Below are 13,225 nucleotides of genomic sequence, written 5' to 3'. Positions count from 1 at the left end.
TGATTTAATGGTGAACATGGTGCTGGTGCTAGGTTGACAGTCAGACTTGATAATTTTAAAGGTCTTTTTGAACCTTAAGAATTCTACAATTCCATGAAACCATGTCCCTAAATTCCACATCCACATGTCTTTCAAATACCTCCAGGATGGTGACTCCACCACTTCCCAGAACAGCCTGTTCTAATGCTTGGCATCCCTTTCTGTGAGAAATTTTTCCCCTAATATTGAATCTAACCCTCCCCTGGCACAACCTGGGGCCATTTCCTCTTGTGCTACCACTTGTTACTCGGGAGAGGAGACCAAGCCACTCCTGGCTACAGCCTCCTTTCAGGCATTGCAGAGAGCAATAAAATCACCCCTGAGCCTCCTTTTCTCCAGGCTAAACACCCCCAGCTCCCTCAGCCACCCCTCGCAGGACTTGTGCTCCAGCCCCTCCACCAGCTCTGCTGCCCTTCTCTGGACACACTCCAGCCCCTCAATGTCCTTCTTGTGCTATGGGGCCCAGAACTGGACACAGCTCTCGAGGTGTGGCCTCACCATTGCCGAGTACAGAGGGACAATCCCTGCTCTGGTTCTGCTGGCCGCACCATTGCTGACACAGGCCAGGATGCCACTGGCCTTCTTGGCCACCTGGGCACATGGTGGCTCATGTTCAGCCCTCACTGGACCTTGGTAAAACTGTGACACTTAGCAAAGCCTCAGATCACAGACTGATGGGATGGGTGAGGGTGGCAGGGCCTCTGGAGGTCATCTGGTCCAACCACTCAGCTCAAGCTGGGCTACCTAGAGCTGGCTGCTCAGAAAAACATCCACAAGGCTTCTGAATATCTCCAAGGAAGGAGACTCCAAAACCTCCCTGGGCAATCCAGTGAACTAAAGTTCTAGGGGTTGGATTTCCAGAAAGACATGGACCAGCTGGCAAGTGTCCAGAGAAAAGCCAAGAGCATAACCAGAAAGAAAGCCCTTCAAGAGAGGTGAAAAGACCTGGAGATTTTCAGGAGACTGCAAGAGACATGCAAGCAGTGATATAAGAGGCTTGAGGACTAAGGTATGAAGTCAGTCAGCTGTTCTGTAACCTGCAAACCAAAAAATAACTAGCTCTCATTCTGAAGGAAAAGACTGGCATTAGATGTTGGGCACGGCATCCCTCAGCATGTTTTTAATTGTAAGGACATTGGAGCCCTTGACAGTGGCCAGAGAGGTAAGACAGCCTCCACCATCGAGATCGTTAAGACCTGACCAGACAAATATCTGCTGGCAATCACTTTGTTGTGACAAAACCTGCCCCTAGGCAGGGGCACAGAACCAGCAAGACTGTTAAATCCTTTCCATCACACAATAATCTCCCTGTCCTTCAGCTTTTGCATCTCATTGATTTTTGAGGCATATATGTCCACATGTCACTGATTCCCCTGCAGCTTCAAGGAACTTCTAACATAAACATTCTTTGGACTTTGTGTTTTATCTTTGCTGTTTGCTTAAGGGTAAGAAGTGAGAAAAGGAGTGGATGGCAGTCTAGAAACATCCAGCACCATACATGAAAGGAAAACCATGGGATGAAGCCAAACCTGGAGGGCTGCAGTACAGCAGCAGGGGTAATAAACTTCAGCTATAGGGTGGAATATCTTTCTGCAGCTGAGACCCGGCTCACTCCTTCAGGCCCTCAGCATTTATTTCAGATTTTCAGACTTAAGGCTGTTTTCTCCATGCAAGTAAACAAAATTTAAATTGAAGTAACCTGCAAGAATGCTGACAATACAGTCCAGGTATATCTATATAGATCAGAGCTCTAATTCTAGCAAGGCATAAGTGGAAGAAAATATAGTTACAAAGAGCAGATTTTACCAATTGAAGTCCAAAACCGTAAAAAAGCAGTGTTGACCATGGTCTGGAGACTAACAGGAGGTCAGTCAAACAGCACTAATTAACCCTAATTTCCCCTATCATGCAGAAAGAGCTGTTCAGAAGCAGCACTATGAGTAGGGACATTTCTGTTCTGGTCACTCCCCTTTGCACACCCACCAGGTGTGAGAAAATCAAGGATTTTAAGGTGTTACAGACACATGGCAATCAGATACTGTATAAAATTATCACTGTCTTGAAACAAGTCAGTGAAACAAAACCAGCCTTGACAAAGTAGAGTTTTTCCCCAGGAATGCACTGAGTTTTCAACTGTCATAGCTGCAAAGGCATTAACAGATCAGGCCTCTGAAATCAATAGTGGTTTATTTTGTTCCTGACACAACCACATCATCCTATTAAATCAGAATGCAACATCACCCAGTGATGCTGCAGTTCACCCAATTTTGTCAATATGAATTATCCACTGCAAGGAAGGAAATAATCAGGAAACCAGACTATCAACAGGATGGCCTGGCCTCTGCACTACACATTGGAAAGAGTCTTGGTAAGATCAGTCTGGAAGAGAACACTAAGGAGTGCTGATTTTCCTGGAGATACTGGTATATCCCCAAGGCTTCAGCTGTACCTCCTGCTTACATCTAAAAAACATATGGAAACAAAAGGGATGCCAATCAATCACCAGTTAAGAGCACCTTAAGTAAAATGTTAGGATGTAGCAAGTGCAAGAGTGGGAGAAATGGAGATGCTAAGTTTGTGTCTTGGAGGGCTAAACACGATTCAGCAGATCAGAGCACATACACCCACCCCTTCCTTGGACAATAATATGAAAGCAAAGAAAGAACTGGAAAGGGTTTTGAAACTGCAAGTGGCTATTCTTGCAAGCCTGTATCAATTTCACTCCTTTGATCATTTCGTTTGCTCCCTCACCAGAAGAAGAGAAGAGAAGAGAAAAGAAGAGAAAGAGAAAGAGGAAGAGAAGAGAAGAGAAGAGAAGAGAAGAGAAGAGAAGAGAAGAGAAGAGAAGAGAAGAGAAGAGAAGAGAAGAGAAGAGAAGAGAAGAGAAGAGAAGAATTAGAATTAGAATTAGAGCTGCACTGACTGATGTGGGTTTGAAGGGACTAATGCTGGAAAATTGAAAACTAAAAAGTGTGCATAAAAAATGGTAGTTTATGTTTTATTTCTATCCCCTCAGGCAAAAAGAATCATTTGACTTGAAAAGAGAGAGTGTGGTATGTGAAGAAGCGTCTGCAGTGCCCAGGCTGACACAGAACCCCAAGGTGGGATGCCTAGAAAGCCCCACTGTGCTGTCAGGCCACAGCACGAGTCCTCAGCGCAGGGCAGGACATCAGGAGCTTTGGCTCATCATGGAACCATGGCCAGGAAATCTACACCTGAGAAATGGTTAAATGCTAAACCCTCCCTTGTCATCTTCAGGACCATAGGCATAATCTACTTGGGCATATTTCAACTTAAACCAAAATTTCTTGTGGCAGTACTTGATCTTTAACCAGAGTTCATCATCACTTTCAGAAATGCTTTTTCCCCCCTGAATTTAATGATATCATTAGTGATATTTCCACATTCATGCTGTCCACTGTGCCACTCTCTCCTGCCCAAGGGGCTTTTAAATCTGGTGGTGGGGCTTTTAAATTATTCCTCCAAGCTTGAACATCAGCAGCTGGCCAGAAGAGGAGCATCCCCAATAAAGGTATGAGATAAAGGAGAAGAGAAAGCAGCTTGAACTTGGTCTTGAGGACTAATCCAGTCAGCAGCACCTATGATGCTCGTGCCTCTGCCCCAGCATGTGCTGTCACCCCCCCTGGGAGAAGTGCAGGGGCATGAAGCAGCTCTCACAGTGGGGACAGCCTTCACAACACTGATCTCCCCCTCAAAAATGAAGGCTTACTTTTATGAATTTCTTTTCCCCAACTCCCTTAAGAAAAGTTGTATGGGAGCACCTTTAGTCCAGCTAGTCTGCTGTCATGAACATGCTGGGTCAGCTCCACCTCAAACACTGATGAGAGATTCCTGGGTGTGATGCTTTCATTAATTAACAGATTTGGTGTCTCACAAGTACTCCTAAGGTTTGGGTACAATGCCCAGGAGTAACACATTCCTTTGCAACATCCTAGGGCACTGACTGGACTCATGTTGGACCAAGCAGTGAGTACTGTGTCCTGCAGGCAAGGTAACACCCTCACCATCAGTTCTGGAAATAGGACTCTCTATTCCCTTGGAAGTTCCCAAACCCCTGCAGCAGCCTGGGGATAAAGAGCCCACAGCCACAGCACACCTGGGCAGTGGGACTGTGCCAACTGCCTCAGCTAAAGCTTTCCATTTCCTCTCCTCAGTTAACCACAACAGCAAGCTTGAAAAAGCAGCCTGCAGAGATCATTTTGCATTATATCTATTGCATATTTCTTAATAGACACCAGCACTGGGACACATTTTCTGTGTACACACATCCTCACCCAGTTTAGGAGGCAAGGTCTTGCTTTTCCCAGCACTACCTCTGGACTCACCCAGTGGGAGCATCAGGCTGAAAGGCAACTGCAGGTGCCACTGCACACACGGACAGCAAAGGAAAATCTTCAGCCAGTTTTTCCCTTTCTGTGTGACTGCACAGCTACAGTGGGTACCTCTATCACATGGGCTGTCTGAGAGCCACAGCATTTGTCAGGCAGCAAAGATCATTTCCTCAGGCAGATGACTGTACACCACAGGAAGAGCTGCAGGCAGTTATAGGAACAGGCCTTCAAAATCCATTGGATTTTTAGTGCTATCACATCATCTTGCCTCTGGTGTCCTCCTCCAGTTTTTCAAATCTGTTTGAATTTTGTTGTCTGTTTCCAGAGGAAAGCTCTGAAGCCCTCTAACACCTGTGATTATAGAAGTAGCATTTCTGCCTCAACCGTTAAATCCACTGTATCTGCCAAGAGCTGCTCCTTACCACACCATCAGGAGAATCAGAAACACAGCACCACAGAGAAAGTAGGAGGCACAACAATTTACAGGATCTCAAAAGCTTCCATATAGCAGAATTCCACATAAATCAAGTTTTTATTACAGTTTGCTATGTTGACAGCTGACTAATCCTCAGTAAAAATGTTATTAAATACTATAAAAAATTAATTATTTGCAGGCACATCAGTTGATGAAGAAGTCAGATCACACCAATGTAGTAAGAGCAGCTGAGGAGTCAGCAGCACAGAGGGCATTTGGGGGATTTCTTTATGGCTTTTAAAGAAGGAAAGTGCAGTAAGACACAGCTACAATCATGTCTTCTTGTCATCCTACCCAGCACAGCACTTTCTCTTCCTCATTGAAGTGGCACTTATTAAGTTTAAAGTATTTTGTGTGGGACATAAAAAAAAATTTTGTTCCTGAGAGGCTGTAGCAGAGTCTGATTGCTTCAGTGGTTAGGAATCATTCTGCTTTGATGTTCAGTTTTCCTGTGGAAAAACTACAGGCATTCATCAGTTGTCCTTTAACATAGTTAAGTCTCTTCTCCCTGAAGGTTTTTCAAACATTTTTAAAATAAAAAGCTGCTTGCTAAGGCTTCATGCAGTAAGAGCTATTCCTATGACCATACTTGAAGTCTATTAACTTCTTTCCAAACACTTAAAAAGTTCATGCCACCAGCAAAATACAATCATTTTAGGACAGCAAATGTGTTTGCTATGTACAAAAAGAAGCCAAAAAGCTTTGCAATGTTAGCTTTACCCCTTTAACCCCCCTGGGTGCAGCTGTGAGGAGCAGCCCAGACCCAGCAGCACTCACAGGGCTGCTTGGAGCAGCAGCCCCCAAAGGAGCTCTGCTGCCTGCTCTGCTGTGCCTCGGAAATGAGAAGATAAAGGTGCTAGATTACCTTCCAGTTCTCCTTTTATTCTAGATTTCTAAACAGATCCTCTTGCACAGGCATGGCCCTTGACACTTTGCTGCTTCTCCCTCCCAGAGCAGTGTCTATGCCGCACGGGGATTCCACCCATAGCAACCAATGGCTCCTCACTTTGTCATCCAGCACTGCTTCTAGGGCATTCCATCAGCAACATTCATGGCAGAAGCAGAATTCCAAGTCCCTTCCATCAGCCTGTTTCGTCAGGTCAGGTTTTTAAAGGCTTTTCTTAAACTTTCTGCTTGAACATTTTCTTAACTTCTGGGCAGTTTCCAGCATCAGGCCAGCCCCAGTGCTCAGCCTGCAGTACGGCAGCAGCCAAGCTGTGACTGCTGCAGCAAGGAGCCCCCAGTGCCTGCCCCAGAACAGCAGCTGTGAAGGCACTGCCCTCGGGGAGGACAGAGCTTTGCAAGCCCACTGGGGACACACCAGCAGGAGGAGGCTCAATTCCACTTCAGCCATGGTCCCAAAGAAGCTTTGTGCACATCTGCCATGGGGAGCTAACATGAATACACTGCTGTGCAAACGTGGTCGGTGTGAATTTTGGGCCTCCCATGTGTAAGGCAGGTGTGTAAAGGCAGCCCCAGGTCAGCTGGCTCCTGCCAGTAAATGAAAATCAAACACTGCTGGGCCCTGCACAGGGCTCCTGGCGTGTGAGACAGCACCAGGAGCATGCAGGGCTCTTTCTGGCATGGTGCAGCTTTGATCTGGGTCTAAAACCAGATTTTTAAATGCCTTCCTGCTGTTGAAATGTAATGAAACTCAGAAATACTAAATCATAGCCTGTATAAAAGGATTCAATATGCTAATCTTAAGAATAAAGGGCTGAATGCTCTATTTTTAAGGTTTCCCACTGCTTTTCTCTCAAATTTGTTATGATAGAGGTTTTCTCATCATTTAAATAGCTTGTGTAACTTACACGAATACTTGTAACATAAGCTTTACATTTACCTCTCCACTTCTAAGCTTTTTGTAGGCTCCTCAAAATGAATGACTTTGTCAGACATTCTTAAGACCAATTTTAGCCTCTGGATCATTATGTATGTATGTTTACTTGGTTTTTTTTAACAGCAAGGTTTTTCCAAAGATATTTGCAGACATGGTAAAGTAATAACCTTCATCCCAGAGCTTGCTCTTTCATCCAGTGAGCCCTGGCCATTAAAGTGGTTTCATGGATTAAGTGAAGCAAGCTTTTTCTGTTGGTACCTGATTATTTGGAGGCACACTAATGGCATCCACAGATGGTTTTAATCAGTCTGATACCAGGAGGAAACACTCCTCTGATCCTCAGGAAAAAGAAAAAAATAAACATATAATGTGACCTCAATACCTGATCAAGTCAAGTTTCTGTTTCTGGAGTGAGACTTATTTTCTAAAAATGTCAGGAGGTGCCAGGAAGCAGTGGGACATTTCTGGCTCTGTTGAAAAAAGAAAAAATAAAAAAGATCCCCAAACCTAAGCTACGTCTTGTTTTGATATCACAGCCAGCAACATACATTAATTACTTGTTAGCTTTTACAAAAGCTGTACTACATGGATTGAAAGGTTTCTCTTCCCAGTAGGCATCCTGATGGAAGTTTCCTAAGAAAGTAGAAGGGACTCAAACCACATATTCTTTCCATGTGCAGTATTTACAGGAATGTCAAGATCTGACAGAAGCCTTTTTAAAATGCAGTTTGCTTCCAGTGAGTCCTTAGAGTTCAGCACTGCTCATATTCTACCATAAGACACTGCACTGAAGGAACTGCACTATGCTACAGCCTCCTCAGTCAGATTTAAGATCCATCTCCTTGGAATTCACTTACAGTAGTAAACAGTTGCTATCCCACCTGAAAGAGAGCAGGGAATGAGGTGTCCATCTCACCTCCAAAGCCAGGAAAATACTGAACAGTTGCAACTGTTTTACTCACTTCAGTCTAAAACTACCTGCTGGTGTTCACCCCTCTCCGATGTCTTGAGGCATCCCAGAGTCAAGGGGCTGCTAACACTGACCCTTTAACCTCTCAGAGCACTGCACACACATGGGAGGGGAAGAGATTTGTCTTGCCATGCTTTTCTTGAGTTCCTACTGTTGCCAAACAAAACTACCCTCTGTAGATAATGGAGTGACTTCTTACACAGTTGTTTTCAGTTAGAGAGCAAGTGGGGTGTATCTGCAGTGTGAGTGTGTGCAGGAACATGGGCATCTCCCACTGGGGCTCACTGCTCCAAGCCAAGGCAGCGTGCACTCTGTAAGCCCTTTGTGACAGGCTCTTAAGTTTAAAGAAACAAAAAACCAAACCAAACAAACAAAACCCAAAACAAAACAAAACAAAACAAAAAAAAACCAAAAAAAAACCCCAAAAAAACCCAAAGCCAAACCACCAGAAATGCCCCCAAACCAAACCAAAGAGAGAACTAAAAGTCTTCTAGAGTTGGAGAACAGGGGTATGAAGCATGATAGACAAAGTCCTAAACCTCCAAATTCTACACAGTGTGCACCAGTACCTATTGTCAGCATCAGAGAGGGCAGCTGAGGGGGCAGAAGAGGAAAGAGCATCTGCACATCCCACACTGTGTAAGTTGGTATGAGCAGGATGAAAACCTGTGTAAGTACTTGTAGGTGTGCATGAACAGAGGCAGGCATGGGAGAGAAAGGGAGCTTCAACTCTTCCTCACCACCCCCAGCTTTCCATGCTCTGGCCACACACTGTTCTGATGGTGCAGTTGCTGTTTCCAGGATGTGAAATGTCCCAAAAGAAAATCTGGATGAGAAATGTTGGGTCTGCAACTCATACCTTTGTATTGACGCCTTAAGATTTAGCTTTCATGTTTTTCAGATTCTGTACTGCTTTAATGTGTAACTGTGAACTTCATATAAAGTGTTAGCAAATTCTCCTCACAGTTTAGTTAGACAAAAAAAATCCTTTTCCAGCCTGAGAGCCAAGGACACCATTGCAGCTTTGGGCCCTGAAAGCGTAAACAATGGTGAATTGAAGAAAGCAATCTAGGAGGATGGGACTTCTTGTTTAAACTCCAGATCCAATCCATAACTACCCATGCACAGAACCCAAAACAGCAAGGGTTTGACAGACAGATGGAGGCTGCCAGATTCTCAAAGAAGATGCAAACTGCTCTGTGGAGGTAAATAAGACAAGCCACAGAAGTTGTGCCAACATCTTTACCATGCACAGTCCACGTACCACGTGTATATTCAGTGGGAGAACAGCTGTGTTTTCACAGTGCTTGCTACAGGGTCCCCACAAAACAGATGGCAGCCCCCTCCCTATCACTGCTGTGTGTGCTACTGAGCACTGGGAAGATTCAGAAGGTTTTTGTACTCTGCATTCAGCTTTATTTCAGTATTTCAACTGCACATAGAAATACCTTATCTTCCCAGGACTGCTGTTGCAGGAAACTGTGCTCTAAGTTACTATGTGACATACTGTTTAATTTTTTTAAAGCTTATTTTTTTAAAAGCTGTTCTTTTCTTGGGAAAAAAAAAAGGCAAAAGCATCCAAAACCCCAAGACACACACCTCCCTGGAGCAGCAGCACCTGTGAAATGCCCAAGTCCATTCATGTTTTTTACATAAGAGATGGAAATTAATAAAGGTCTGATAGCTTTGTTTTTCAATTAAAGAGGTTATTAAAAGTTTGGCACATGTTCCATAATATTGATTGCTTTGTGAGTGATTTTTAATTACATTTACTAAGAGACGTGAGGACAAATGAGGAGCAGACCAAAGTCAATTCTGTTTGACTTTTGGCAGTTCACCAGGTCTCTTCAGATTAAAAAAATGGATGCTCAAATCCTTTCACCATTTCATCATACTTGTGTAAAATAAGCAGACAGAAAAATATCCCAAGTTTGTTGTTGTACAAAGTTATGAGAGAGTTTTGATTTTCAAAGTAGCTTAAAGGAGTGCCTAAATGACCTTGTCCCACTTGATCATTGAATTCCTTTTCCCTGAGGCTCATCTGTTGTCAATACATTATTAGCACACAGACAGTGGTAAAAACATGATGTGCACCACCAGATTGGAGAGGACAACACAATCATATGTTGAACACTGTTCACAAGGTTATTTGCTTTCATTATAAATTAGCAAGACAGTCAAGCTGTGTGTCCCCATTCCAGCTCCATCTTTAGCTTGAATGGGAAGTTCTACTTCAAACATCAGGTGATTTGCTTAAAGTTAGTAGCTGGAAATACTGTGCAGAGTTTTTCTAATGTTAAATGTCTGTCGCTTGCACAACACATCCCATTTCTGCAAGAGTAAGTTGCTGAGGCAGCAGCTCTGGACTCGCAGATTGCACACAGCAGTCTGGTGAAGATCACAGTCCCCAGCATGCTGCAACACATTTATATTCCTCCCAGCTCCATGTTTCACATTTCCTGAGCACTAGACTGTAAAATTCATTGATGTAAATTGGTAAATATTCCCTCTTTTAGTTGCAAGCATTGAAGAAAAAAGACAAACAATACGAAATAAACCCAAGCAAATGATAACCAGTTGCATTACTAGCGACCTGAGCTGCACTTACACTCTAAATCTTACTCTAAGATGAAAGCAATGCATGGAAGGGATGGCTCTTGCAACCATAACACACCTGAGGCTTAATGCGATTGAAGAAGTTTATCAAGTCTAGCCAATCTCTTTGCTGTCCTACTAGGAAAACTGTACACAACAGTATATGAACTCTTGACATATAGGTATAACTAGAGTATCTCCATTTAGTTCTCTACACCAACTCCTAGGATTCCTGATTCAGATTTATTTTTCTTTTTCTTGTTCTAGACTCGTTGACATCTCTTTTGTAACGAGTCCTTTCCCTTCCCGTGCGCTGCTCTCCAGCGCTGCGGCTGACTCCCAGCATCATTCCGTGCGGTTCAGGGTGGCACGTCTGTGAGTCCCCACACCCGGGACAGCGTCACCTCTTCCTTCCCAGCTCCTTCCAGCAGAACCAGAGCGGCAGGAGAGGCTCCCTGCTGGCTGCCCCCGCTATGAAACCAGCTGTCTGTTGTGGCGCGGCCCCTTCTTTACCGGGCCCTAACTGCTTGTTAATCCCTGAGCCGACGCCTCTGGTCCCACAAAAGTGAACCTACTGTGACAACAATTCCTTACAAGACAACATAAGCAAAACACCATTCCCTTCATTTCCAGCTGCTCCTTCAAAGGCAAGAGGCCGAAGCTCTGCGGGCGGTACCGGGAAAGAGCTGGCACATTCCCACGCCACCCTCCGAGCTCCCGCAGCTGCCTGAGACTCTGCGCGCCCCACGGAGGGCAGCATCACCGCGGCTTCACCTCCCCGAATAGCAAATGCCCGGCACGGCCGCGCCTGGTCAGCATCCCGCTCCTTCGGGGCAGCCCTTCGTGCCCATCCGTTCCTTCTGCGGCCATCCCGACCCACTCGCGGCAGCGCCGCGGGGAGAACCGGCCCCATCCCGGCCACCCTCGCCGTCCCCTCCCGGACCGCTACCTCCTCCGCCGCCGCGGTGCACCTTGACCAGCACCTCCGCCCGGCCGCCCGCTCGCAGCTCCCGCCGCAGGTAGAGCCGCCCCGACGTCCTGTCGATCCCCACGGGGGTGGCACCGGGAGCGGCCAGCTCGAACCAGCCGCCCGCCGCCCGCTCTCGGCTCCTCGGGACGGTGAAGACGGTGTCGCCCACCCGGGCCCCGGGGGGCAGGCGGGCCGTGTAGCGCCGGGCCCCGGCCCCCGGCGGCTGCAGCGAGCGCGGCTCCCGCCGCCGCCCCGCGCCGCCCGCCGCCCCCCGCCCGCGCACGGCCAGGCGCAGGCACCGCGCGGGGCTGCGCAGCGGCCGCGGCCGCCCGTGGTCCAGAGCCGCCACGCAGAGGCGGAGCCGGCGCAGCCCCAGCAGCGAGCCCACGGTCAGCACCTGCCCGCTGCGGGGCACCACGAAGAGCAGGCGGCTGCCGGCGCCCGGCGGCCAGGGCCGGTAGGTGAGGCGCGCGTTGGCGCCCTCGTCGCCGTCCGAGGCGCGGAGCCGGGCCACCTCCGTGCCCAGCGGCACCAGCTCGTCCACCTCCAGCGGCCGCGCCGGCGGCAGCCGGGGCCGGTGGTCGTTCCGGTCCAGGACCCGGACCCGCAGCAGCGCCTCCCGGGGGGACCGTTCCGCCCGCCGCCGCAGCCGGAGCCCGTACTCGGGCTGCGCCTCCCGGTCCAGGGGCTCGGCGGTGCGGAGAAGCAGCAGCCCCCCGCCGCCGCCCGGCCGCCGCTGCAGGGAGAAGCGGGAGGCGCCTTCGCCTTCCAGCGCCCACTCCCCGGCCGGCTCCCCGGGGCCCAGCAGGCTCCGCAGCGGCACCCGCAAACCCCGCACCCGCGTCCCCGCCGGGCTGTTCTCGGGCACCTGCCCGGAGAAGCGCAACAGGCGGGGGACCCGCCGCACCCCGGCCCCGCCGCCCCGGCGAGCAGCGGCAGCAGCAGCAGGAGCGGGAGCAGCCCGCAGCCGCTCCGCCGCGCCCTGCCCATCCCGCCGAGCGGAGCGGAGCGCAGCCCGGCTCTGCGCTGCTCCCGCCGCGGGCACACACGGCACGGGCAGCACGGGCCCGTCCCGCGGCCACTCACGGCCGTGGGCGGGGACGGACCGAGCCCGCCCCGCCTGGTCGAGCGGGGAGCCCGCCCGCGGCAAAGCGCACATCACTGAGGCGCGAATTCCTCACCTTCCCCTATTCTGTGTCAAAGCGCACAATGTTGCTTGGCAGATGCCTCATCTTCCCCTATTTCACATTGCCCGTGACGGTCATCTGTGAATGATCTCTCCCTGTCCCTGTTTCGACACGTGAACTTTTTGTTGTATTTTCTCTCCTCTGCCAGTTGCAGAGGTGAGTGAGAGAGCCGCTTTGGTGGGTGCCTGGCATTCAACAGGGGTCAAACCACCACATGCATCCAGCTGCTCCCTCCAGGTCCTCTGCAAGCTGACCGGACACAGGATGAGCTGCACTTCCTGGAGAGGTGACCTGGGGAATAACGGGCAATCTCCCCCCCTCTCCTGAGGCTGTATGAAAAAATCCATTCAGCCAAGCTACAAGAACCACCATAAAAGAAACAGGAAAAAAACACTATTGCGTGAAGGAGAGAGGACCTTGGGACACTTGAATCATAAGAGTAGTTGTCACTCAGCAGACATGCTCCTCTGTCATAAGCTGGGTCTGTCTTGGAAGCACAGCTTCTCAGAAGTACACATTCAGGTTGCTGCTCCTTCAGGAAAGATGCAATATTTTTGGGACAATAACATGCTGTTGTAGAGAGCACGACTGAAATGGTCCTTCTGAACGTACTGAGCAAACACATCAGTCCCACTAAATATGCATAAAACAATCTGGGCATGAAACTCATCACTCTGGTTAGTCTGTGATCAATGGGAGTATGAATACAAGCCAGACCACTCCAGTGTCAAACACTGCTCATCAAACCAAACAGTACTCATTTTCTCATCACTCCAAGCAGCAGCATCTTCCTGTTA

The 13,225-nt window shown here is 48.3% G+C and overlaps 2 protein-coding genes across 2 annotated transcripts in view; both read right to left on the bottom strand.

Moving 5' to 3' along the window:
• Nucleotides 1–11,473, bottom strand: part of LOC115901079 (neural-cadherin-like) — a 55,458-nt gene extending 43,985 nt beyond the window's left edge. The window contains exon 1 of the mRNA XM_030943397.1: nucleotides 11,221–11,473. The gene's annotated coding sequence lies outside the window, so the exon portion shown is untranslated. The remainder of the gene's footprint in view (nucleotides 1–11,220) is intronic.
• Nucleotides 11,084–12,313, bottom strand: LOC115912784 (protocadherin-8-like). The gene is given in 2 exon segments (XM_030964513.1): nucleotides 11,084–12,139; nucleotides 12,142–12,313. Coding segments are annotated over 2 exon segments (1,146 nt in total). The 5' UTR covers nucleotides 12,232–12,313.
• Between the last annotated feature and the right edge of the window lie 912 nt (nucleotides 12,314–13,225).

The sequence above is a fragment of the Camarhynchus parvulus genome, chromosome 2 (assembly GCF_901933205.1).
Source record: "Camarhynchus parvulus chromosome 2, STF_HiC, whole genome shotgun sequence".
NCBI lineage: Eukaryota > Metazoa > Chordata > Aves > Passeriformes > Thraupidae > Camarhynchus > Camarhynchus parvulus.
This window is presented reverse-complemented; position numbering and strand designations above follow the sequence as displayed.